The following is a 27,339-nucleotide window of genomic DNA, read 5'->3' as shown; positions in this document are numbered from 1 at the left end:
GCGTGCTAAAGATCATCCAAGAAGTTATTTCCTCAATTTTACAAAAACATTGGCAGCATCAAATAATAATGTTGAGTCGTCAAGACAAATAGCAAAAGAAAAAGTTTCTAGATGTTTTCTGATAATCAGATGAATAAAACCCAAATTACATCCGTTAGGTTTAAAAATTGTCTTCACTCGTTCTCATTGCCATTAAATATTGAAAACCTGGGTAGTTTTACTAGGTTTTTTGATATCTATTAACACTAGGTCTGGCTCATTACTGAAAAAGAAAACCCCTTTCACACTGTATGTTTTCAAAGGCCTTAAAAACAGCAATAAATTATTTTTTTTACTGGGTCAAATATGATATTCAGTGGTTGAAAACAGGTCTGCACTGCAGATGCAGCGTGAACATTATTTATTTGGTACGATTACTGATGGTTATGTAGCTGGGTAATGTTTTAATACATGAAGAGAGATCAACAACGCAAACAGAACACAGATAAAAACAAACTGTCATCATGAATATAGCCACCATTTTATTTATTTTCACTGTCTTCAAGTTATTAACAAAGAAATCGAAGGAATCCAATGCGCCAAATTTAACAGGTATTCAAGCAATCATGAAGCACTCTTTGAAATGACATGTTGACAAAATATCATAATAGATAGATGTTAGAATAAATATTAGAGAGTTAATTTAACTTATAGGACCTAAAAGGTCTTGATGCATTTCTCCTGTCACGATGGTTTGGAGGTAAAGGATGTGGATGTGGAAAAGGCTGTGGTTTTATAACTTCCTGTATGTGGTCATGCTTGGCAGGATATGATGCAAGGGGTAAGTGTTGATGCCAGTGAATAATGGACTTTAATGTGTCAGTAATGTCAGTATCAGCAAACAACAAACAACAAAACAAACAACAACAAAACAGTTTATACAGTGAATGAAGTGAATTGGCGCTGCACTTAAGTAATATAACAGGGTGTTCATCTCATCACCATTAAGAAAAAGTTGCATTTCATTAGGTTCATTAGGTGTGGTATTTAAACTTGTGATTTAACAGCCTTTTATGTGGCGGAGATAAAGGAGACATTTATCTCTGCCACATAAAGACACAGTCTGCAGCACAAACCCACAGCAGAGCAGCAAACATGGCAAAGACCTGGAGGACCAGATGAACCTGGGGCTAACGTCTCAGTGCAGAGTAGAAGAAGAACACTGAAACCTCACAGTGTCAGTTCTTGATCCAGCTCTCAGTAAAACAGCCGAGTTACAGTATCTCTACGCTACGGATGGGAATTGATAAGAATTTAGTGATTCTGATTCCTTATCGATTCTCATTTGATCCATTTTGAGAGTCACCACCGTCACTAAGCAGCAAGAAGAAATGACATTCATACAAATTAAGTGCATGCTTGAGTCAAACGTTTGTGTGTGTTTGAGGTATTTGCCCTCTTTGTTGTAGTCACTGTTTATTATTACACATAATACACAGAATACTTTTCTTAAAAGTAACGCAGTATGTTACTTAATTAGCTCTGGGAACAAGTAAAATAGCTGAAACATAATCACCATTTAACTATAGCCCCACACACCAGTGCAAATCCCTAATAAGGACACACGAAGGTGGACTAGCAATTCCAAGGAACTGGAATACTGGGAACCGGTTTTCTACAAGAACCGACAACCTGCTGCTGCTTCAACCTCAGTCTACTCGTCGTCCTGTTTGCTCTCATGGTTACACAGATTATCAGTCCAACCTGTAGAGACAAGAAGCAACAGGTGCATTAAATAAGTCACTTCAAAAGCAAAAGCACATCTAGCCTGTTCACAGCTGCAGTGGAGGCGTGGCCTATCTTAGCCTATCTTAGCTTCTCTGAGTTTTCACGTCAACATGTACACTCACTAACCTACACGTTTCAGCATCGAGTCTATTTTTCCACAGTGAAAGTGAACTGTGAAGAGTCATAAATGATCCAACACTGCACGAACATCTTTTTTAAAAATGTATTTACTGCTGTTCAGTTTAACACAAACATCTTTGTGGCAGCTTTCTGTAATATCACCTGGCTAGTAAACATGGAAGCTGCCATGAAAGACACGGTTAGCTATGGCCAATAAGGAAATATAGATCTGAATGTTATCTCAGATGTGTACACAGCCTGACTCCACCTCTTTACTGACCTCAGGGTCTCCAGTCTATAGTCAGACTTTCCTTAAGATCCAACAGCTGCTTCACATCTGGATCCTGTAGGTTGTTTTGGCTCAGATCGAGCTCCCTCAGATGGGAGTGGTTGGTCTTTAAAGCTGAGACCAAAAAAGTACAGCTGATCGCTGACACACTGCAGCCCCTCAATCTGAGAAATGAATGAAACATTTAAGTTTAGACAGATTTTACAATTATAATCTGTTTAATAATCTGAAGCTAAAGACGGTACAGGATGTAAAAGGTTAGGAAACAGAGACTTCAAACACCTCAAACCAACAAGATATTTTATTCAGCAGAAAAACTAATAAAAAGTAGTTTAAGATAACTGATAGATTCAATAAAGACACAATCAAACATGTGCATCATACAAGTCAAAAATTTATCCTTTCAGCCCAAGTTCACCAAGCCATAAAAATGGAAATGTTAACAAAATGATGATCAATACTTATAAAACATTTTTATTTAAATAAACATGATATTTGATTATTGTCATCTGTCACTAATGATCCAAAAAATGGGTCCATCACAGTAACAGGGCAAATATGTAAATCATTTATTTATAAATAAATGATCAAAGATCAGAGAAAAAAAATGTTAGAAGAAAAACTGATTTTTTTTATGAACTATTTAAACACTTCATTAACTGAACACTGCCCCGCCCCCCGTCCTCTTGTTCTTTTGTTTCCTTATTCTTTTTGTTTCCTTGCTCACTTTTTGTTTACATGTGTCAGGAGTGGTCCTCCTTTGTGCCCACTCTCCATGTGAACTACAGGTTAACCTCGCAGCAAAGCCTTAATTTAGTCACCTGATGATTGCTTTAAGGTTGAGGAAATCCTCCAGTTGACACCAGTTCATTGCTCTTATCATGATAAAGTCTCACTCAGCAAATTATCCCTGTGACTTTCTATTCCTCTTTTCACGATCTTTCCTTCGTGGAGACTCTTCCCAGCCTGCAGAGATCCCACTCTATAACCCAAGGAAATCAGCCTTCCCCCCAGTTTTTAGCTGCTCCTCTCAAAAAAAAATTGAGCGCATGTTTAAATCAAAAATGGGATTTGATTACTTAAATAGTAAAGCTGAAAATCTTTACTGATATACATTATGTTGTTTGTTAAAAACAAAATCATCAAATCTTTGACAGCTGGATTCAAAATCACACCAGAAATCAAAGTTAAGATTATTCAAGCGTTTCCTACTTTGTCTCAAAGTAGTTGTCTGCAACTGCTTCCATTTTTGGACCGATATAATTAGCTGCCTGTTGACTGGGCTTCTCACTACAGGGCTGGACCTCGTATAGCCACAAATTAAAAAGTTGTTTATCTGTTTCAGGTTGTTGTTAGCGTAGCACTGCAGCCTGCAGCCAACCCACATAAAGTGGGGCATATACTCTGAGGCTGACCTCAAAGAATGTGAGTTTAATAATGTTGCTTCACAGTTTGTAACATTTTATAGACTAAACTAGTTAAATTAGAGCATATTTATAAAATAATTACATTATGTCGCCTTGGTTTTAATTCTAATATAACAAAATTTTCCAATTGTGCTTAATCTACTTGTTTTTTAGGTTTTCAGTGTGTTGCTCAACATTGTTGTGCAACATTGCTATCCTGCAGTTATTAGACTGAAGCAATAAAGAAGAAAGCATTAGCATTAAGTCCTCTGCAGACTGCCAGTCAACACATTAAACCTTTATATTTATGTGAACACACAACCAAAACATTTTTGCCTGACCTGAGCACTTCCAGTCTGCAGCCTGGATTCTCCAGATAACCACAGATCTCCTTCACTCCTGAATCTTGCAGTGTGTTGGCACTCAGGTCCAAATCTTTCAGATGGATAGGGTTGGACTTAAGAGCTGAGACCAGAGAAGCAAAGCTGGCCTTTGACAACCCACAACCCTTCAGTCTGAATAAAGAATTAAAAAAAGGCAGATTCAGATTCAGTCATTTATAAAATACAGCAAATATGATGTTTGTTAGTTTTAAATTTGCACCTATACTATAAATTATGTACTAATATACAAATCATTGCAAATTACAGTTAGGCCTGTGCTTTGTTCAACAAAGACATAATTTTTATAGTGGATCAAACAACCGATATGTGATTGAAGTGAACTTTCAGCTTTCATTCAGGGGGTTTAGGAATTACAGCTGTTTTAATAAATAGTCCCTCGTCGTCAATATGATTCCTGCTGTCGACAGTGATCATAAATTTGTTTTAATGATTTGAGCCAGACAAATCATGCACGTCTACCAAAAGTTACAGATGAACTAAGAACTAAACTTCCTTTTTCTGTGCTTTGACTGCAGTTCAACACAGAGCACAAATACACCGACTTGCTCTGTGACTCAGACTTCTGAATCCTCAAATTAGTTTAACATCAATATTATGCTGTCAGCTGTGTCCCATCATCTGATAATGGAACCTGTGTCCTAGCGACAGCTCAACAAAAGAAATATCTTAAAACTTTAAACTACAATGGACAATTTGAAGAGAGGAAAAAAGCGAGTATTACTTAGTAAACTGACCTCAGAGTCTCCAGTCTGCAATTTGGATTCTTTAGTCCAGCAGAGAGCAGCTTCACTTCAGAATCCTGCAGCTTGTTAAAGCTCAGGTTCAGCTCTATCAGATGGGAGGGGTTGGACTTCAGAGCTGAGGCCACAACTTCACAGTGAGCTTCTGAGAGCTCACAGCTAGAAAGTCTGTAAAAAAAACATTTTACAAAACATAGTGATATGAAGTGTCTTGATGCATGCTCAATCGTCCAGGTAAGGGAATCCCAGAAAGTTGATTCTGTTTATCTGGATGTAACATTTTCAGTTTCTCTTGGAGACTGAAGAAGTCACTTGTCACATTTCTTCCACTGAAAACATTACCTCGAGATGAACAGAATCAACTTTCTGGGATATTGTTATGAAAGTAGACATTTATTTCGTTTTTTGTCATCTAATCTTTAGATTTTCTAATGAGTTTTATTGAGTCAAGAGAAGCTGATAGCAGCTAACAAGAACTAGCAGCAGAAGCCAATAGCATTTGTTTGCACTGATTGCACCTAACAGAACCTAAAATATGTTAGCAGGAGTTTTAAGTTTAAAGCGAAAATGAAATCTAATGAAAATGAAAGATTTATCTGAATGAAGACTCTGCTCTAAAGTAAGTTTACTGTCCAAAATGTGAAGAATTTCCTTGCAGAAACTCCAACTCATCTTTCTGTTGAATTCTCAATCACAGCAAAATTGTATCTGAAATCTTATCTGATCTTAATTTTGCCCTTTGACTCGAATCTGCTAACCTGAACCAAGTTTATAATGTTAGTCACAGGCAGACTTACTGAGCCTTTCTGCAATTTCTCACAGCTGGGATGAGTCTCTGTTTGCCCTCCAGTGTGGTGTTATATAAACTCAGGTTCAGTTCATTCAGAACATCTTCTGACATTTGGAGCATGTAGGCCAGAGCTGAGCAGTGGATAACAGAAAGTCTCTGTGATCTCTTTCCTGACTTCAGGAACTCTTGGATCTCCTGATGTACTGAGAGGTCATTCATCTCCATCAGACAGTGGAAAATATTGAGACTTCTGTCAGGGGATATTTTTTGGGTGTTTATCTCCTTCAAGTTGCTGATGGCTTTCTGGATGATATCTGGATTACTCTCTTTCTGACTTAGCAGGTCTCTTAAAAGTCTCCGGTTGGATGTCAGACAAAGGCCATGAAGAAAGCGGACAAAAAGGTCCAGGTGACCATTTTTACTTTTGAGAGATTTCTCCATAACTTTGCTCAGAAAGTCATCTAAAAATAGCACAGGGGTAGTTTTATTTCCAAAATTCCTAGACGTCCTAGAAAACTTAGGGATTAGGAAATCCTCCAGGACCTTGCTCTGTCTACTGGTGAAACAGTGGAACATGTAAACGGCAGCCAGAAACTCCTGAATGCTCAAATGAATAAAGCAGTAGACTGGTTTCTGGAAGATCACACACTCTCTTTTGAAAATCTCTGTACAAAGTCCCGAGTACACCGAGGCCTCTGTGACATCCAGACCACAGTGCTTCAAGTCTTCTTGGTAGAACATGATGTTTCCTTTGTCCAGATGTTCAAATGCCAGCCTCCCAAGCATCAGAAGATCTTCAGGAGTAGAAGCCTTATGGTACTTCTGAATCTTCCTCTTGGTCTGAACCAGCAAGAAGTGTGAGTACATGTCAGTCATGGTCTTGGGCAGCTCTTCTCTCTGCCCTGCAGTCAACATGTGCTCCAGAACTGTAGCAGTGATCCAACAGAAGACTGGGATTCCACACATGATGTGGAGACTCCGAGATGATTTGATGTGGGAAATTATTTTGCTGGAGAGCTCTTCATTACTGAATCTCTTCTTAAAGTACTCCTCTTTCTGAGCATCAGTGAAACCTCGCACTTCAGTGACACGGTCAACATATGTAGGAGGGATCTGATTGGCTGCTGCTGGTCGGGAAGTTATCCAGATGAGAGCCGAAGGAAGCAGATTACCTTCAATGAGATTTGTCAGCAGATCATTGACCGATGACTTCTGTGTGACATCAGACATGACGTCCCTCTTAGTGAAATCCAGTAAAAGTCTGCTTTCATCCAGACCATCAAATATGAACAAAAGTTTACAGACAGCGAGCTTCTCTGCTGTGACCTTCTGTAATGTTGGATGGAAAACCTGGAGCAGCTCCAGAAGACTGTACTGCTCATCTCTGATCAGGTTCAGCTCCCTGAATGAAAGCAGAGTCACCACACTGATGTCTTGGTTTTCTGACCCCTCTGCCCAGTCCAGAGTGAACTTCTGCACTGAGAATGTTTTTCCAACACCAGCAACACCATTCGTCAGAACCACTCTGATCACTTTGTCAGATAGGGCTTTAAAGATGTCATGACACTTAATTGGAATTTCATGGAGGGTCTTCATCTTGGAACCTATCTCCAGCTGCCTCACTTCATGTTGAGTATCAACGTCTTCACTCTGTCCCTCTGTGATGTAAAGATTTGTGTAGATTCTGTTCAGGAGAGTTCTTCTTCCTGTTTTATCAGATCCTTCAGTTACAGTTTCACATCTCTTCCTTAGACTGATCTTATGTTCATCTAAAAGCTCCTGCAGACCAGCAACTGCTAGAAGACAAAAAAGAAAGACAGAAATAAAATTAATGAAACTTTAATAAAGGTATAGCATATCATCATCTGGAATCTTCCCCTATATCTTATAAAGCACAGTCTTACTTTGCACAGTGCTGCTCTGACCGGCTATATGTCCTCCAAACTTGGCTGTGGCTGTTTCTCCATCGTGGGAAACAGGATCCTTTGTCTTCTCTCTGTGCATACAAAAGAAAATGTATATTGACCAGTACACATACATTAAAATAATAGGCTAATGCAAGCAAATAATTATAGAAAAATATGTATATAATACTTTGGTGTATAAATGCTGCCTTGAGCTACAAAAACTTCTTTGGAAACTGCTACATGCAATCTGCCGCAGAGGAAAGATCACCAAGCAGTGGAGGTTTGCAGAAGGAGTCTACAAGTCTACAAGCACTGAGCAATTTAGATCTATCTTACTGCTCAATCTTAAAGGCAAGATCTTCTGCAGCATCTTGTCCCAGTGGCTGACTGACTTCCTGCTCAAGAACAAGTACATCAACACCTTTGTGCAGAAGGGAGGTGTAAATGACCACCGCAGACCCGGGTGCATGTTCATGCTTTGCAGCATAATTTATTAATACTTTTACGGTTGCTGTACATCCACACCCAGAGCTGCAGCTCTCCCGCTGCCAGCTCAACATAACAACAACAAACCCCAACCACAGGACCCAGTATAATATTTAAGTCGGCGGGGCATGATTGCAGATGCCGTGCAGGTGTGTCCACCTTCCCTGCACGGCACCGCAGGCCACGCCCCGCCACAGGAGGATCTGCTGGTGGTGCTGTGGCCGAATCTGATCAGTGCATACAGATTAATACCACATAAACTCGTAGAGGCTGCATTAATCTGGAACCACGTTCCAATTAAGGACCTTATCCTAAATTATTATAACAACTTCATATTGAGAGTCACTTCTGGGTCTGTAACTTTAAATGGCACCAATTGGAGAACGGCATCATCACTGGATGCGCGCGCTCTTCACCCATGCTATGAACACGGTAGTTAAAGCTGCAGAGGTGGAGTGAATAGGCAAGATTCCATCCATCAATGAAAAGCCTGTTAAAAGCCCGGGGAAACTTTTTGAGCACAGCTTCAGAGATGCGGCAGACATCCAAACATCCATCAAGGAACTCAAGTCATGTCTTAGCAGAGTTTGGATCCTATTTTGGATTCTCTGACCTCTGCTGCTCTATGATGTACCCATCACATCAGTACATTTGATGGAGAGGAGGATCAGCTGATACCTTCGTAGATGGCTAGGTTTACCCAGCAGCCTAAGCAGTGCAGCTCCATATGGGAAGAATAACATCCTCCAACTTTCATTTAACAGAATCACAGAAGACTTTAAAGTTAGTTCCAGAGAAGCACTGCAGTACAGAGACCCCAAAATTTCAGCTGCTGGCATTGAGATCTGCCGCGTTGGTCAATTATTAAAGTTGTTCATCTTCCCTCAAGTGTTGCTGGAGTTCCTGCATTGTGAATTCTTTCATCCTCTCCATGCACCTTGGAAGTAGGTGAAGTTGTGCCAGAAATTTTTGCTGGCATTGAGATCTGCACCAGCAGGAAGTGGAGTGCCACTAGGGAGCTAGAGACTGCAGAAGCCAGACAGGCAGGTTTGAGGCATGGGTGAGATGGGAAAGTGCAATGGAGAGGCGGCTCACATAGACGGACATCTGGCGAGCAGAGCCCCAATGCATTAAATTCCTCATCCAAGCTCTATACGACATCTTACCGAGCCCCTCAACCCTCCAGCTGTGGGGCAAGTCTGACTCACCATCTTGTCCACTGCTCTGGGAGAGGGACACTCGAACACATCTTCAGCAGCTGCCCAAAGGCACTAGGGGATGGCCGCTACCACTGGTGCCATCACCAGGTGCTGAAGGCAGTTGCTGACAGCATCTCCTCAGCGATAAAAGCAAGCAAAGCAAGCCTCACAGCCCCCCTAGAAACCAAGTAACTTTCATCAAGACAGGAGAACAGCTAAAAAGAACAACCCACATATGCTGCAGGCCTACTTTCCATCCCACAGGATTGGCAGCTAAGGGTGAATCTCAGCAAGCAACTCAAGTTTGGAGCAAACATTGTAGAAACATCTTTGCACCTAGATATCATAATCCTGTCAGAGGCCTCTAAACAGCTAACCCTGATAGAATTGATGGTTCCCTCGGAAGACTGCATAGAGGAGGCATTCGAGAGGAAGCTGGTAAAATACCAGGGTCTTGTGATGGAGTGTTGGAGACAAGATAGCCGAGAACGCTGCTACCCTGTAGAAGTAGGGTCCAGAGGCTTCACCGGCCAGTTTCTCTACAAAGCCTCCACACTGTTAGACATGGCTCTTTAGAAGAACAGCCATCCAGACTGCAACAGAGGCAGCAGAGAGAGCCTCCAGGTGGCTGTGGATCAAGAGGGATGATCTGTGGCCTAATGCTGCTGGGACGCAAGTCGGGGCCTGATCAACCCCAGCTGGGTCACCTGGATGAGGGTGACCTGAAACAACCTATGAACCCGGGATACATGACTGATGATGCATCCAGTGCATCCATTGGATGTATCTTTCATCTTTAATCCTAATGTTAAAATAACTGTTCTATTATGTCAAAACTATACTTTGGAAAATTACAAATTACATGGAAGAAGACATTAGAATTTTTTTTTTTTTTTTTAAAGAAAGAAAAAAGAAAAAACAACTGCATTAAAATTATATTTTGTGATGGCATTGTTTTGGCAGACACTGGTTTAGGCACAAATCTCTGACTTCATTTGCCTCGCCCCATGTTAGGTATGAACCTCCTCACTCTGTCCCTATTCACTCTGGAGACAGGCCAGTTCAGAATACTTTCTTACTTTGTGTCCGAGGGTCCAGGTTCATTATTAAACCATATAGGGTTCTTTTTGGAAGAGTCACTCCTCATAGACAGACACTCTGATCCTACAGACGCTGGGCTGCATCTGGGCTGCTGACCTCTGGGAACACAAACATATAATATTTAGCACATTGTTCATCTGCATCTTCATGTTGTTGGAAATAAGTCACTTATTATGAGTACAGGACTGAGGTTCTGGAGGTTTTCAGTAAAAGCAGAAACATTTATTGTCACAGAGTCTCAGTTTGGATTTTATTTATATCACTACCACAATGAGTCTCCAGATTTTTGCAAGTCATACAGGAGTAGGGACTGCTGTCAGCAGTGAAAAGGAGTATTTGCCTTGGGTGGGGAACCATATATGCTTGTGTTGCTCCAGTTTTCTCTAACAGTCCATTGGTCCATGTCTTTGTTAACTGATTATTAAATTTGCCACAGGTATGGACATGCTTAAGAAACTTATTGATTTGAAAGCATTAGATATCCAACTTTTTCTCTTCTGTAAGATGATGTAAAGATGAACGTTCTAGAGTCAGTGGAACATCTCTCACTTTGTGTCTGAAGGTCCAAATCCATTACTGAAAACTGGACGAGGCTCTCTGGACAAATTGCTCTGCACTGACAGATAACCTGACCCTGAAGATTCTGTATCACTGTTTTTATTTGTGTCTTCATTTTGTTGGGCACTACGACCTAAATTTTGTGTTACAATTTGGTGCACAGGGCTGAAACTCTGGAGGTTTCCTGTGTCAGCTACACAGGAATAGGGACTATTTGGACTTTTTGAAAATCACTGAAGCTTTTCTGTGTTAGTGTCATCCTTACAAACCATGTTCGTGTCATTTTACAGGAGAAATAGTCTCTTACCTTGTGTTTGAGACTGCAGGTTCATTACTGAAGTGCATAGGCTCATCTCTGGAAAAGTTAGACAGAGAGTCGAATCCTGAAGTCTCTGTTCCTTTTCTGGCCAGATGACCTCTGGGAACACAAACATATAATATTTAGCACATTGTTAATTTGCAGCTTCATGTTGTTGGAAATAAGTCGCTTATTATGAGTACAGGACTGAGGTCCTGGAGGTTTTCAGTAAAAGCAGAAACATTCACTGTCATGGGGTCTCAGTTTGGATTTTATTTATATCACTACCACAATAAGCTGATCTTACAGATATGGAAACATGTTTGTTCTGCCTGCTACGGGAATTTTCTTCAGCTCGTTCTACAGCAGAAAGATTTTCTTACTTTGTGTTTGAAGGTCCAGGTTCATTACTGAAGAATGGAGGATCGTCTTTGGAAATGTTACTGTTCACTGACAGACACTCTGATCCTACAGACGCTGGGCTGCATCTGGGCTGCTGACCTCTGGGAACACAAACATATAATATTTAGCACATTGTTCATCTGCATCTTCATGTTGTTGGAAATAAGTCACTTACTATTAGTACAGGACTGAGGTTCTGGAGGTTTTCAGTAAAAGCAGAAACATTTATTGTCACAGAGTCTCAGGTTGGATTTTATTTATATCATTATCACAATGAGTCTCCAGATTTTTGCAAGTCATACAGGAGTAGGGACTCTGCTGTCAGCAGTGAAAAGGAGTATTTGCCTTGGGTGGGGAACCATATATGCTTGTGTTGCTCCAGTTTTCTCTAACAGTCCATTGGTCCATGTCTTTGTTAACTGATTATTAAATTTGCCACAGGTATGGACATGCTTAACCTCCTAAGACCCGAACTCTTCCATGGCATGCATTTTTAATTTCTCTTTGATATTTGGGCATGTTGGGACCTGATGAATGTAAAAACAATGAATTTCCAGATTTTGTTTTTTTACCTGTTTTTTGTTTCTGAGAAAAATGAGATCCACATATGAGGACATTTGTTTAAAATTTCAATAGAACAGTGGCAGTATGATGTCCTCCTAAGTGGATATCAGAGCCTTGTAGAGCAGAATTTATTATTTTGGTCTAGATATCCCAAAATGTGATGTCCACATATGTGGATGCCAGGTCCTAGGAGGTTAAGAAACTTATTGATTTGAAAGCATTAGATATCCAACTTGTTCCACTGACTCTAGAACGTTCATCTTTACATCATCTTACAGAAGAGAAAATCTCTCACTTTGTGTCTGAAGGTCCAGATCCATTACTGAAAACTGGACGAGGCTCTCTGGACAAATTGCTCTGCATTGACAGATAACCTGACCCTGAAGATTCTGTATCACTGTTTTTATTTGTGTCTTCATTTTGTTGGGCACTACGACCTGAATTTTGTGTTACAATTTGGTGCACAGGGCTGAAACTCTGCAGGTTTCCTGTGTCAGCTACACAGGAATAGGGACTATTTGGACTTTTTGAAAATCACTGAAGCTTTTCTGTGTTAGTGTCATCCTTACAAACCATGTTCGTGTCATTTTACAGGAGAAATAGTCTCTTACTTTGTGTTTGAGACTGCAGGTTCATTACTGAAGTGCATAGGCTCATCTCTGGAAAAGTTAGACAGAGAGTCGAATCCTGAAGTCTCTGTTCCTTTTCTGGCCAGATGACCTCTGGGAACGCAAACATATAATATTTAGCACATTGTTCATCTGCATCCTCATGTTGTTGGAAATAAGTCGCTTATTATGAGTACAGGACTGAGGTTCTGGAGGTTTTCAGTAAAAGCAGAAACATTCACTGTCATGGGGTCTCAGTTTGGATTTTATTTATATCACTACCACAATAAGCTGATCTTACAGATATGGAAACATGTTTGTTCTGCCTGCTACGGGAATTTTCTTCAGCTCGTTCTACAGCAGAAAGATTTTCTTACTTTGTGTTTGAAGGTCCAGGTTCATTACTGAAGAATGGAGGATCGTCTTTGGAAATGTTACTGTTCACTGACAGACACTCTGATCCTACAGACGCTGTTCTGCGCCTGGGCTGCTGACCTCTGGGAACACAAACATATAATATGTAACACATCATTCATGTTGACGGGATCTGTCTTGGTCCCAGGGTCACTGACCCAGGGTTTGGGGTTTTGGGGATATTTCTTGTCTTCAGCATCTCCTGTGGAAGTCAGTCTCCATGTTTATTTACCTCTCTGTCTCGCCAGCTGTGTCCCTTTCCAAAGATCCACATCCTAAATGGTAAATCTAAACTGGTGAGAATGTATTTAACTTTAGCTGTATAAGCAGCTAATAAAAGAACTAATTAGAGTGCAGTTGATACCAATGCTAGTTTGCACTGAACTCTTCTTGTTTTCTTTTTCTAATGTCTTTTTGTAGATTTTTACTTGATGATAAGGATGCAAGTTTTTAAAAAGTGTATTATAAAATATACATTTTTCCAACAAGAATCAGTTTGTCTGTGGCCCACAACCTGTGGAGGGTCTTTGTGAAACACTGCTAGATGTTAGTGGTCTTCCTTGGTGAATAGTTTATATTGTATATCTATTACTCAGACAGTCCTCCTTATACATATTTATCTCTATGAGTACTGCATGCATACAAATGTAACAACTTTGCAGCGTTTCTGTGCAAACAGGTTTTTAATCTTTAACATCCGCAGTGAAATTTTGCTCCGGATGTTCCACATCAAAGGTTTAGGGCGAACACTTCACTAAAATACATCGCACACATTATTTCTTCATAACAAATAAATCATCTTCACTTCACTTTACAGTAGAAACAGTCTCTTACTTTGTGTCTGCAGGTCCAGGTTCACTGTCATTTATGGAAAGGTCTCTCTTCATAGGAAAACAGAGAGATTGTGCACTGTCCTCCTCTTCCTCCAAAACATTCATTTTCAGCCAGGCTCACCGGTAACTCAGAAATGCTGAGCATTAGCACAGAATACAAACCACTCTCATGACTGGCAAAACAGGAAGTACAGCACACAGAGAGAGACTCCAGCAATGAACTGAGTCGTCAGTCCACTTCCTGAATTAGCACATCATTGTTTTTTCTTCTAGTCCACAGAGGCAGCTGACTGAAAGCAGACGAAACATAATGTTGGCTTAAAGCTCACATTCATTTCTTCCTCCTGCTCCGTAGTTTGCAGTGACCTAGATCAATGGAGAAGAGCTGCTCCTCCCCTCTCCATTTACAGGAAATCACATGACATCATCCTGTGTGTGTGTGTGTGTGAGAGAGAGAGAGTGAGAGAGACATACAAGAATACATAAATGTAACATATAATTAGTCTTCTAGATTTATGATTCAAGAACTTTCTGAGCATCAAATCACATCCATCACATTCTCAAAACATACACATATATGGACAGTGATGGTCTATATATAATCTGAGGTCCCCTAATGGTAGACTTCTGGTTTTATCACCAAAACTAATACTTTCATTTCTAACTGGTAAGTCGAGTTGCATAGTGAGTAAGCGAGCAGGTAGCAACTTGAATCTAATCATGTAGAAGTTAATAGTTAAACATTAATGTAGCTCCATCGGTGTGTGTCAGGGAGACCTTTGGTCCAGCTTGGTTGTGTGTCTGTTTTCTACTATCAAAGACAACAGGCCTAAATTTAACAGCCACTTAAACATTCCTATCAGAGTAATCTAAACCGCATTTTAATGAGTACAGTTACCATCCAGCTAGAAAGAAAGAGGAAAAAGTAAGAAACTGTATAGTTCATTAATTCTTGACATCATTTAGATTCTGCAGTAAATGAATAGAGTTGTTTGCTGCACACCATTAATTCCTCAACAGAACTGATTATGAGTTTGCTCTCAACACCTTGGTGTCATATTTGGTCACATAAAGGTTAACCCTTTACTGTGATATTTACCAACCAACCTAAACGTCTTTACACTTTGGGTTGGTTGTAAATTTTATGAAAAGAAGCTAGCATGGAAGGAATATGATACCACCATGTCACATTTTTTTTAGAAGGTTTTGGGACAACCTGATTAAAAAGGATTTATAAAAGTCTAACTCTTCCACATGACATATTTTTTGTTTAGGTTCAATGCTTTTAGTAAATTTAACATGGATTCAAAAATCACTCAGATGTGCTTTATAACAGTAATAACTTAGTTTAGCACCTTTCAAAAGACCCAAGAATGCTTTACAGAGGAGCAGAAGGTTTTGTTGAAGAGGTGAGTTTGAGAAGTTTTTTGAAGGATTCCAGTGACGGAGCGTTGCGAAGCTGATATGGAAGAGTTGCAGAGTGTGGTGGCCTCCAGCCTGATGACTCTGTTCCCAAAGATATGGAGGCTGGTGCGAGGAACAGAAAGCAGACCCGTGGCTGAGGACCGTAGCATCCAAGACTGTGTGTATGGTTGCAGCAGCTCAGAGAGATACTGAGGGATCAGGGTATTGAGGGGTTTGTAAGAGGATCTTGTAAGTAATGTATGACTTGACTAGTGGACTTTTATGAGGGTGGGGATGATATGTTCCCACAGCTGCCCTTCCCTGGGATGTGGGTACTTGTTGGTTCCGGGGCGCGTGGCTGGATGTACTGGCGTCGTCTTGACCTGCTCCCTTGGTGGTCTGGGGCACTTATACCTCATCTTTGTCGCCGGGGGTGGGAGGGCTCTGCAGGGTACTGGGCGGTACTTGTGGGCCTGGAGCCCTGGGCCCCTGTACTGGGCTTGCACTAGGAGGGGTCGGCCGCCCGTCACCACTGGGACTCTCATCCTGTGGCCATGGGGACCCCATCTAGGGCCTCCTTCCTTCTCCTCCTGGGTTGGCCGCGCAGATGTTGCTGAGATGTGTGGCCTCGGGTCTTTGGTATTCTTGGGGGCTGCCTTAAGACATTGTCCTACTATACCACATATAATGTAATAACTGAAATAACATGAATAGAAATGAATAAAGAAACACAAAAGAAACACCTGAACAAGAGGAGCCTATAGAGAATTTATAGAGCTGATCTTGGGAAAATGTCTTTGCATTCAGATCGTAATTCTGATGAACACTTCCAGACAGGACAGGATTTTTTTTTGTCAAATCATTAGCTATTTTAATAAGAGCAGTCTCAGTACTGTGGTGAGTTCTGATGGGAGATAGGAAGGGTTCGTTGAGCTCATAGAGGTTTATTAAACTTTCTTGACAAGACTTTAGTCAGCAGCTGTCCTTCACATTTTTATGTGTCCAACAAATACATTCAGAAAGATTAACTACTGAAAGACTAAACAAGAACCTAATCCACTGACAGTAATGAAACTGTGCATGCAAGCAGTCTTTAACAATCTTACATCGAGCTGCAAGTTACTGTGTAAACATTAACTACAGTTCTCAATTATGCCACAGTGTGGCGCTCCAACACAGAAAAATTACAGAAAACCAAAGCCTACTCTGCTGATTTCAGTAGTCTGTACCGTCTAAATGACGATAAACCTTGTGTCAACATAAGAAGTAATCAGAAGAGCAGTGCTGATACGCTTTTTTATACTCTATCAGGTATATAAAACACAGGGATGATGGTATATTCATCAGGATTCACTGACTTACAGTATATATAATATATTGCTTACACTGGTGAATCCTGTATTCTCTGAGACAAAGGCTGTGGCTCAAGCTTAAAAGAAAAGTTTGACATTTAAAAGTGTTAAAGCATCGCAAACCAGAAGGAAAGAAGTAAGCAGGTCCAGAACAAGGACCAACTAGTCCATCATCCATAACCAGGACATCATCGAGAAATGAGTGTAACTGACAACTTCCAGTAAGGATGGATTCAAATACATTCGTAACAGATAAATATTAAATATACTTCCTAAGACAGTTCATCTTTTGTATAGACACATAGTCTGACGTAGTTCTAAATATGCCTGCTCATTACAAGCAAGTTCAGGAACAGAGAACAGAATCCCAGATTAGCAGGAGAAATATTCATATGCACAGTTTAAGCACATATATGTGTTTGCATAATGTCTGTGAATAATTCTTATTGAGTCTGCACTTTTTAGGGCAGTTCACACTGAAACACAGTCATTTGCACTTCTTCTGATTCCTTTAGAAGCCACTGCCGGATGAAGTTTTTCTTTTGACTCCATGGCCTGAGTCAACAAATGCTTATGGACAAATTCCTGCTGCTGTTTAAAACTCTCCAGATCATCAGGGCAGAGCTCGTCAAAGCTCAGCAGACAACTGTTACCGACAAGTCGCTCCTGCTGTAGAGAGAAGAAATAACAGAGGTCATGAAATCAGTCAGAAAGAAAAATGATTACTGCATATCAGGCTCTGCGTGTAAAAACGAACAGTGACCAAGTGTAATGATGATTCTCTGAAATAAGGGAAAGGAATTTGCAGGCTGCTGTCCGACTGACTTTAAAGGAAAGAGAAAAAAAATCAAATTTGATGGTACAACTATCTGGTCAAAAGGACCCATGTATCTATATCCATATCTATATCTCTTCAAATGTCTTGGCTCCAACACTTCTTTACTTGCTTTAGAAATGAACAGAGGGCCTCTTCACCTCTTCCTCCTGAACTTTCTTGCTCATTGTGTCAGATGTTTAGCTACTCCTCAGCCTCCTTTAGTAATAATGATACTTTTAACAAATATGGTTACAGCTCTGGAGGCCGGGAGCTGTCTTAGCTAATTATAGGCCAATCTCCAACCTTCCTTTCATATCAAACATCCTTGAAAGAGTAGTTGCCAAACAGCTAACAGATCATCTGCAGAGGAATGGCTTATTTGAAGAGTTTCAGTCAGGTTTCAGAGCTCATCACAGCACAGAAACAGCTTTAGTGAAGGTTACAAATGATCTTCTTATGGCCTCTGACAGTGGACTCATCTCTGTGCTTGTCCTGCTAGACCTCAGTGCAGCGTTCGATACTGTTGACCATAATTTATTACATTGATTAGAGCACACTGTAGATATACAGGAACTGTAAATGTTCATGTAAATGGAGAGTCATTATACATTACATTATACATGCTTCCCTTAAGCAGTATTATTAGACGGCATAGCATGCAATTTCACTACTACAGTGGCTTGCAAAAGTATTCGGCCCCCTTGAACTTTTCCACATTTTGTCACATTACAGCCACAAACATGAATCAATTTTATTGGAATTTACTAGTGCTGTCAGCGTTAACCTCGTTAACACGGCAAATTAACGTTAGCGAGTTAACGCATTAACGCAGTGCAGCCTCTCCAAAAATGACGACTGTTAACAGCTGCCGCTTTACTGAGAAAAGCAGCCATTGAGTTTTTATAGGAAACACTCGATCTTTGCTCCGATACCCACTGTGTTTTATACAGTAGTGCTAAAAGCAGCATTGACTCAATGCAACTTCCTACTTACCACAGATTCTCCAGTCTGTAATTTGAATTATTCACAAGATTCACCAGCTGAATCATATCCGAATCCTGCAGGCCGTTTCTACTCAGGTCCAGCTCTCTCAGGTGGCAGGTGTTTAACTTCAGCGCTGAGCCCAGAAAAGTACAACTGGCCTTTGACAAAGAGCATTCCCTTAGTCTGAATAAAGAATAAAATAAAAAGACAATGTTTCTGTTTTAAATATTTCAGGATGTCACAGTCTGATTACAGCTGAAGAGGGTAAAAATGGAAACTTAAAACTGATGAATCCAATAAGGATTCAGATTAAATAATCAAACATAATAAGTAAAAAAGAGCTGTCGTTATTACTAATCAAACCTTGCTATTTCTGCTGAACAACAAAAACATAATAAAATCAGTTCTCATACACTGCCAGCTCAAGCACTGACTTCATTTATATGCAGTTGTGCTTTGCAAAAAAACATATGCAGACCTGTTTAACTGCCTGTTAACACAACTGCCTAATCAGCAAATCACATGGCAGTAACTCAATACATTTAGGCATGTGAGCATGGTTAAGACAACCTACTTAAGTTCAAATCACGCAATGAGTGATTTTGAGAATGACAGGATTATTTGAACCACACGGGTTGGTGTGAGTGTACTGATCTGATTTTCCCACAAAACCATCTTTAGGGTTTATAGAGAATAGACAACAAAAGAAGATATCCAGCGAGCAACAAGTTCTCTGAGTGAAAATCTCTTATTGATGCAAGAGGGAAAATGGCCAAACTGTTTTGGGCCTCTAAATGCACAACATGTTGAATGTTAAAGCAGATGGGCTACAGAAGCAGAAGAACACAGTGGGTACAACATCTGGCAGCTAACAACATGAAAGGGCTTGGGGACCACCAAAAGTGGACGATAGAAGAGTCGAAAAACAATTGCCTTGTCTGATGTGTTTTGATTTCTGCTGCAAAATTTGAATGGCAGTCAGAATTTGGTATAAACAACATGAAAGTGGAGACCCATCGTGTCTTGTATTAGGATCATTTGATCTCAAATTTTATGGACAGTTGATCAGATAAAACGAGATATTTGAACATGACTTTTTGTTAATTAAACCTGTCATCATTAAATTCTGAGAATTCACAGTTTAATATGAAAACACAGCTGACCTCAGAGTTTCCAGTTTACAGGGTCGACTCTCCAGAAAACCACACAACTGCTTTACTCCAGAATCCTCCAGCTTGTTGTAACTCAGATCCAGATGTCTCAAATGGGAGGGGTTGGACTTCAGAGCTGAGCTCAGAGAAGCACAGCTAATCTCTGACAATCCACAGTGCCACAGTCTGAATAACAAAAGAAGAAAGAAAAAGACAGATACAATTATTTCTGACCTAATGACATGCTCAGGTTTTAAAGGTAATGCCACATCACTTTATATTATGTAATGCACAGATATAAAATTAATTCAGGGAAAAGGTATCATAAAAAAAAATCTCACTAACTGTACTAATGAGACTTAGCATTTCTCTAATGATGGTCCTGTATCTTACAGGCATTCGCTGCTGATTAGATTGGAGTACTTTAATTTTTTAATTCCTCCTATCTATGCAGGATTGGTAAACCCTAGCAGGTATGATTACTAAGCTTTGGCTAAAATTTCACTGATAGATGCTTCCAAACAATTTCCCCCCCATCAGTCTATTATATATTTTAGCTAGTCTGAAATGCTACAAAATGGTGTCGTTCACTTTCTAAGCACAGAAAAAGATACTAACCAAAGCAAGGTTTTAAGGTTCTTTCTTAATGAAGTGTACTTTTTATGTACTTTTTTAGCTGTTTTGGAAAATCCTGAAAATGTATATCCAAATTTATGAAGTAAATGTATTAAAAACAACAACAACGGTCAGGGTACTGACTTCAGGGTCTCCAATCTGCAGTTTGGACTCTCCAGTCCTGCAGAGAGCAGCTTCAGTCCCGAGTCCTCCAGCTCATTGAAGGTCAGATCTAACTCTATCAGATGGGAGGGATTGGACTTCAGGGCTGAGGCCAAGACTTCACAGTGAGTCTTCGAAATTCCACAGTCAGAAAGTCTGTGATGAGACAAATTTGCAACAGACATTATCATGGAAGAAGATACTACTACTACATGCAGCTGAGCATATCTTGTTCAATCAGGGAACCCATCAGCTAAAAGCCTTTTGGGGGGTTTTCCAGTGTAGCTAGCTGATATCTAGACCAAGAAGCATTCCGAGTAGAGATGTCGAGGGTTTTGATCATTTGATCATCCTCTTTCAATTTAACAGCTGCTCTGAAAGAAAGACCAGCCACACCTCAAAGGAAAATCATTGCTACCACTTGGATCTGCAACATCATTCGATCAGAGCTTGTGACCATTGGTGAGAGTAGGAATGACAGTAGGATGCGGCAGCGTGTGCTGCACTGACCGCCAGCTAGAGTGAATGGCCCAAAATTTGGGTTGCGCTGACTACTGCACTCAACTTGTATGTCATTTTTTTTGTGCCCGCTCTATGTGTACTAGATGTGCCTGCTGTGTCATTTCAAACACTTCAAACACACTCTCATCCATAAAAGGCAAAACATTGTAAGTGTCCCAACTAGAGAAGAGTATGTCGTTTCCACAGCAGTGCTTTCCTCCACATAGCTGTTGAATGGAGTGACTTACTCAAGGGCTCCAGGAGGTCCCTATATATGTATGTAAAAGCGTCATAGAGTTCCTCGTTCATTCTGTGGTTGCGGTTAGCGTGACTGTAGGCTTCGTTTCTCTTGGTTGCGCAAAGGTACGTCACAGCGTACAGCAGTTAAAGTTCAGCTGGGTTGAACTTTGACCACAGCATGTGCGAGTACTCTTGTGCAATAGAAAAGAATGGGTTTCGGAGTACAGCGCTGCGCATGCCGCGTCCTATGTGAAAGGGCCTTTAGACTTACAGAGCCTTTCTGCAGTTCCTCACAGCTGGGATCAGTCTCTGCCGCCCCCCCTCTGATGTGTTGTACTTGTTCAGGTCCAATTCATCCAGAACTTTTTCTGACATTTGCAGCATGTAGGCCAGAGCCGAGCAGTGGATTTCATAGAGTCTCTTCTCTGATCTGTTCTCTGAGTTAAGGAACTCTTGGATCTCCTGATGTACTGAGAGGTCATTCATCTCCATCAGACAGTGGAAAATGTTAATGCTTCTGTCAGGAGATATTTTATCGCTGTTCATCTTCTTGAGGTTGTTTATAATTCTCTTGATGATTTCTGGACTATTTTGCAAATGACCCAGTAAGCTTCCTAAAAGTCTGTGGTTGGACTCCAGACTAAGGCCATGAAGGAAGCGAACAAACAGGTCCAGATGGCCATTTTTACTTTGCAAAGATTTCTCCATGGCTCTGCTCAGAAAAACATCCAGAGATGGGATGGAACAATTAGAGGTTTTCTCAAGAAAAGAATTTATATTTATAAAGTCCTGCAGAACATCAGTATTTTTATTGGTGAAACAGTGGAACATGTAGACAGCAGCCAGAAACTCCTGAATGCTCAGATGAACAAAGCAGTAGACTGGTTTCTGGAAGATCACACACTCTCTTTTGAAAATCTCTGTACAAAGTCCTGAGTTCACCGAGGCCTCTGTGACATCCACACCATACTGCTCCAGGTCTTCTTGGTAGAACATGAGGTTTCCTTTTTCCAGATGTTCGAACGCCAGCCTCCCCAGCTTTAAAAGACCTTTCTTGTCAGCCTCCATCAGCTCTTGTGGACTTGCTTCTTCTCCCTTATGGTACTTTTGAATCTTCCTTTTTGTTTGTACCAACAGGAAGTGTGAAAACATGTCAGTCATGGTCTTGGGCAGCTCTTCTCTCTGCCCTGCAGTCAACATGTGCTCCACAACTGTAGCAGTGATCCAACAGAAGACTGGGATTCCACACATGACGTTTAGGCTGGATGATTTGATGTGGGAAATTATTTTGCTGGAGAGCTCTTCATTACTGAATCTCTTCTTAAAGTACTCCTCTTTCTGAGCATCAGTGAAACCTCGCACTTCAGTGACACGGTCAACACATGTAGGGGGGATCTGATTGGCTGCTGCTGGTCGGGAAGTTATCCAGATGAGAGCCGAAGGAAGCAGATTACCTTCAATGAGATTTGTCAGCAGATCATTGACCGATGACTTCTGTGTGACATCAGACATGACGTCCCTCTTAGTGAAATCCAGTAAAAGTCTGCTTTCATCCAGACCATCAAATATGAACAAAAGTTTACAGACAGCGAGCTTCTCTGCTGTGACCTTCTGTAATGTTGGATGGAAAACCTGGAGCAGCTCCAGGAGACTATACTGCCCATGTCTGATCAGGTTCAGCTCCCTGAATGAAAGCAGAGTCACCACACTGATGTCTTGGTTTTCCAAACCTTCTGCCCAGTCCAGAGTGAACTTCTGCACTGAGAATGTTTTTCCAACACCAGCAACACCGTAGGTCAGAACCACTCTTATTTGCATTTGTTGTTCGGGTAAGGCTTTAAAGATATCACAACACTTAATTGGAGCATCATGGAGGGTCTTCTTGTTTGAAGCTCTCTCAAGTTGCCTCACTTCATGTTGGGTATAAACCTCCTCACTCTGTCCCTCTGTGATGTAGAGCTCAGTGTAGATTGCGTTGAGGAGAGTTCCACCTCCTGTTTTATCAGTTCCCTCAGTCACAGATTGACATCGCATCTTCAAACAGATTTTATGTTCATCGAAAACTTCCTGAAGACCATCATCTACTGAAAGACAATAGAGACAATAAAAGAAAATTGTTTTTGTTTTGTTTTTTACATATATTTAACATTTAACATATATTGCTTAGTTTTTTGAATCACTCCATCAGCAAACAGATGTTCAATTTTACTTTGCACACAGCTGTTTCTACTGGCTGTCCAAAGTCCAGAACTGGTTCTGGATTTTTTTCCACACAGGGGACAAGTGTCTCTTGATGAATCAGAGTCCGGGCACAAGTCGATGCACTGTTTGCAGAACAAGTGTCCACAGATGGTAGAGACTGGGTCATTCACGACAGCCTGACACGAAGCACAGCAGGACATTGGCTTCTCCACATACTCGTTCTTTCTGTGGATAGAAAGGGAAACTTACTGTGGCCATGTGGCTAAACATGAAGTTAATTAAGTTGAAAGCCTCAGTATGGTCTATTACTAACTCAATGCTCTATATTTACTTATCAAGCAATAATCATTTCCTTTTACACCATCAGAACTTATATTAATCCAAAACATGAGCTCTCAGTACTCCGTCGACACCAAGCTGTCCACTTATCTGTTTACAAGGAAGAGGGTTTATAATGACAGTATTTTCCTGATATCTGCTTTTCAGTCTGTTCCTGAGGACTCTACTACTAAGCAGCATTTTGTCCAGCTGTGAAGGTGGTTCACTTCTTACTGAGGTAAATCGCCATGGTAACTTATGCTGTTAACCTATCCTGTTACGTTCAAGATTAGAGATTAACTGGTATAAAATCATCCCCTACTGATCAATCGATTATCCAGAAATTAACATCACCATTTCTAGACGATCTCTCAGACCTCTATGGGGAGAGTTGGAGGGTCTAAAGCAGGGGTGGGGAAACTCCAGCCCTCAAGCGCCTGCGGGGTTTAGATGTATCCTTGATCCAACACAGCTGATTTAAATGGCTAAATTACTTCCTCAACATGTCTTGAAGTTCTCCAGAGGCCTGGTAATGAAATAATCATTTGATTCGGATGTGTTGACTCAGGGTGAGATCTAAAACCTTCAGGACACCGGCCGTTGAGGCCCGGAGTTCCCCACCCCTGGTTTAAAGTTTCAGTTAGCTTTTGTATTTCCCTGATCTATCTGGGATGGAGTTTACATGTTCTCCCAGTGTTTGTGTGGGTTCACTCCAGGTACTCCGGCTTCTTCCCACAGTCCAAAGGCATGCAGTAAGTGGAGTTAGGTTAGCTGGTGATTCTAAATTGCCCATATGTGTGAATGTGAGTGCGAATGGTTGTCTTTCGCGCCATATTAGCTCCACGACAGACTAGCATGGTAGATGGGAAAACTGCACTCAAATAAATTAGTATATTTATGCTTCACATTGTCAATACCATGCCTGAAACCCAAAAAGTGTGTTAGTTAGATATATTTAAAAAACAGTCTTTACCCTACATTTAGTTTGTGGGTATCTGGTCACCCTAGTCCCTGGGTGGAGTCCCTAACTATGCAGAGGTATCAGCTAGTTGTGGTATTTAACAAAAACAATAAAAACAAAACAAAAACAGGAACAACAACATTATTCTACAACTAAAGACACTACCACTGACTCTGGCTCACTTTCAGGTCAGTGTAAAACAGAAACAGCCTCTTACTTCGTGTCTGGGGGTCCCGAGTCATTACTGAAGTTTGGAGGACGACCTCTGGACCAGTCACTGGCCATAGACATACAGCTGCACACGAGAGACGATGTTCCATCCTCCTCTTCCTCCAAATTATTGTTTCCCCTAATGAGCATCAACAATACATAACAAATATCGATTTTTTAATTTAAATTTTTTGTTTTCTGTTGGTAGCAAACAATTTCACAACAGCATTATTGTTCTATAAGAATTAATCCTGCTCCTCACATACAAGCTCTTAAATAATCAGGCCCCATACCCTGAATCCTCCCTTAGTTATGCTGCAGTAGGTGTAGGCTGCTGGGCGATTCCCATGATGCATTGAGTATGTCTTCTTCAGTCACGTTTCTCACTCACTCATGTGTTAATAAACCTCTCTGCACTGAATCACACTTGTTATTAATCTCTGTCTCTTTTCCACAGCATGTCTTTTGTCCTGTCTTCCTTCTCTCTCCCCAACCGGTCGCAGCAGATGGCCCCGCCCCTCCCTGAGCCTGGTTCTGCTGGAGGTTTCTTCCTGTTAAAAGGGAGTTTTTCCTTCCCACTGTAGCCAAAGTGCTTACTCATAGGGGGTCATCTGATTGTTGGGTTTTTCTCTGTATGTATTATTGTAGGTTCTACCTTACAATATAAAGCGCGTTGAGGTGACTGTTGTTGTGATTTGGCGCTGTATAAATAAAATTGAATTGAACTGAATATCTGATCCTAAAACAGGCCACTTTCCACTGACCTCATAAGAAGTTTGTACGTAGACTACGTTTGAAATCTGTTTTTAAATTTCATTTTTACTCTGAAACCCTTAAACAACACCAAGTCTGCTGCTGACACAACAGAAATGAAAACTGTCAGGAGCGGATTATGTTCCGACTTTCACAACACGTCTTTCATTTAAAGATTGTTTTAACTGTATTATAGATTCTATGCTGGGAAATAAACTTTATATGTACAGTTTGCTGTTCGATTTACTGTTACATTTTCTGTGTTCTTTATAGGTTTATCCTTAACATCATCAAACCAATGCCTAAAACCCAAAAAGTATATTAGTAAGACTGTTTTTTTTTTTAAAGTCTTTACCCTACATTTAGTTTGTGGGTATCTGGTCACCCTAGGCCCTGGGTGGAGTCCCTAACTATGCAGAGGTATCAGGTAGTTGTGGTATTTTAAAAAAAAACAATAAAAACAAAACAAAAACAGGAACAACAACATTATTCTACAACTAAAGACACTACCACTGACTCTGGCTCATTTTCAGGTCAGTGTAAAACAGAAACAGCCTCTTACTTCGTGTCTGGGGGTCCCGAGTCATTACTGAAGTTTGGAGGACGACCTTTGGACCAGTCACTGGCCATAGACATACAGCTGGGCATGAGAGATGATGTTCCATCCTCCTCTTCCTCCAAATTATTCATCTTCAAGCACTCGTAAACAACAACTCTGCAAACGCACAATGTGAGAATGAAGACAAACTGGTTTGTTCAAAAGTCACCCAAGACCAGTACACACACACACACACACACACACACACACACAGGTCCACACTCTCTCTCACTCTTTCTCTAACTCTCACCTTCTTGTCCACTCCTTGCTCTGTCGGCTGTTTCAACACGTACACAAGTACGTGGATCACTCGAACACAGGAAGGACCATCGGTTACATGATTGTTATGCTGGGCAGACACTGTGCGATTTTTTTCAGTCGCGTTATTCAGCTTCTGCTCAAACTGTACGATTGACTCGCAGGGGTTAGAAGTTCATAGGTCACGATGCAGGTCTCACACTATACGGCCCGATGCTCTGATGCGACCTGAGTGCTCACACTGTGCGTCCATACAATGAAGGTTATAACAGAAATTCTGTCGCTCGCTCTCCCTTTCTGTCTTTCACCCACACAGACACGCACACCACCACCATCAACTTTGCTAAATTGCTAATGAAAAACATTGATCAGGCAGCTGTGATTGAGCAGTGGTGTAGATCCAACTATTTTCACGGTTGCTGTGGTCGTGATAATTTTGTGAGGCCACATCGAAAAGGCTCGGATGAGCTTTCCAAAGTTCTACAAGTGCCTCCATTGCTTGTGTCCAGATCACACGCTGCACAGCTGTGCTGCGCCGTCTTTTTCACCGACATTTATGTGTTTGCGAGTGCGCAGTGTGAGCGGCTGCGGTGACACCCTCACGACGGTCGGGAGGAAGCGATTGATGATCGGGAGCTGGTCGTGAGGTGTTAATCGCTTCTCGTTACCCCACGTATACTACACGACGCACGACGCATGCTACTGGGCTTACACTGTGCGATTTTGTGTGAGTGAGTGAAATCCAGCATTAAAGAGACGCGAGAGCACCACACATGTTAAACAGAGCCTACAGCAGAAGTGATCTTTACCTGTTGACAGGAAGTTCAACAAACCTCTGCAACACCCGCTGGTTTCACTTTGTTTTACAGCTTCTCGTCCACTTTACGTTTGAAGGAGATCACGTGACCACAGTTTAGCCTTCTTATA

The 27,339-nt window shown here is 41.0% G+C and overlaps 2 protein-coding genes across 5 annotated transcripts; both read right to left on the bottom strand.

Moving 5' to 3' along the window:
• Nucleotides 1-496: 496 nt before the first annotated feature.
• LOC116335474 (NLR family CARD domain-containing protein 3-like) lies at nt 497-14,270 on the bottom strand. Of its 2 annotated transcripts, none has more exons than XM_039604900.1 (12): nt 13,888-14,270; nt 13,017-13,136; nt 12,643-12,753; nt 11,449-11,568; nt 11,075-11,185; nt 10,188-10,307; nt 7,421-7,512; nt 5,524-7,312; nt 4,721-4,894; nt 3,924-4,097; nt 2,168-2,340; nt 497-1,743 (listed from the first exon to the last, which is right to left on the bottom strand). In XM_039604900.1, exons 1-11 carry the CDS (start codon nt 13,989-13,991, stop codon nt 2,169-2,171), a joined length of 3,087 nt encoding a protein of 1,028 aa, XP_039460834.1. In that variant the 5' UTR covers nt 13,992-14,270; the 3' UTR covers nt 497-1,743; nt 2,168. The 2 variants fall into 2 exon arrangements, with proteins under 2 accessions (XP_039460834.1, XP_039460835.1); XM_039604901.1 differs by having other exon boundaries at nt 5,524-7,309.
• A 1,944-nt stretch (nt 14,271-16,214) lies between these two features.
• On the bottom strand, nt 16,215-27,286 carry LOC116335465 (NLR family CARD domain-containing protein 3-like). 3 transcript variants are annotated; one of them, XM_039604885.1, is made up of 9 exons: nt 27,222-27,286; nt 26,119-26,271; nt 24,811-24,942; nt 23,322-23,539; nt 21,384-23,196; nt 20,354-20,527; nt 19,607-19,780; nt 18,453-18,626; nt 16,215-17,311 (listed from the first exon to the last, which is right to left on the bottom strand). In XM_039604885.1, the coding sequence occupies exons 2-9, from the start codon at nt 26,244-26,246 to the stop codon at nt 17,278-17,280; spliced, it is 2,847 nt and encodes a 948-aa protein (XP_039460819.1). In that variant the 5' UTR covers nt 26,247-26,271; nt 27,222-27,286; the 3' UTR covers nt 16,215-17,277. The 3 variants fall into 3 exon arrangements, with proteins under 3 accessions (XP_039460819.1, XP_031615022.2, XP_031615023.2); XM_031759162.2 differs by lacking the exon at nt 27,222-27,286 and adding an exon at nt 26,405-26,631; XM_031759163.2 differs by lacking the exon at nt 27,222-27,286 and adding an exon at nt 26,405-26,631 and having other exon boundaries at nt 21,384-23,193.
• Nucleotides 27,287-27,339: the final 53 nt, after the last annotated feature.

This window comes from Oreochromis aureus, linkage group 20, assembly GCF_013358895.1.
Source record: "Oreochromis aureus strain Israel breed Guangdong linkage group 20, ZZ_aureus, whole genome shotgun sequence".
NCBI classification, from domain to species: Eukaryota; Metazoa; Chordata; class Actinopteri; order Cichliformes; family Cichlidae; genus Oreochromis; species Oreochromis aureus.
This window is presented reverse-complemented; position numbering and strand designations above follow the sequence as displayed.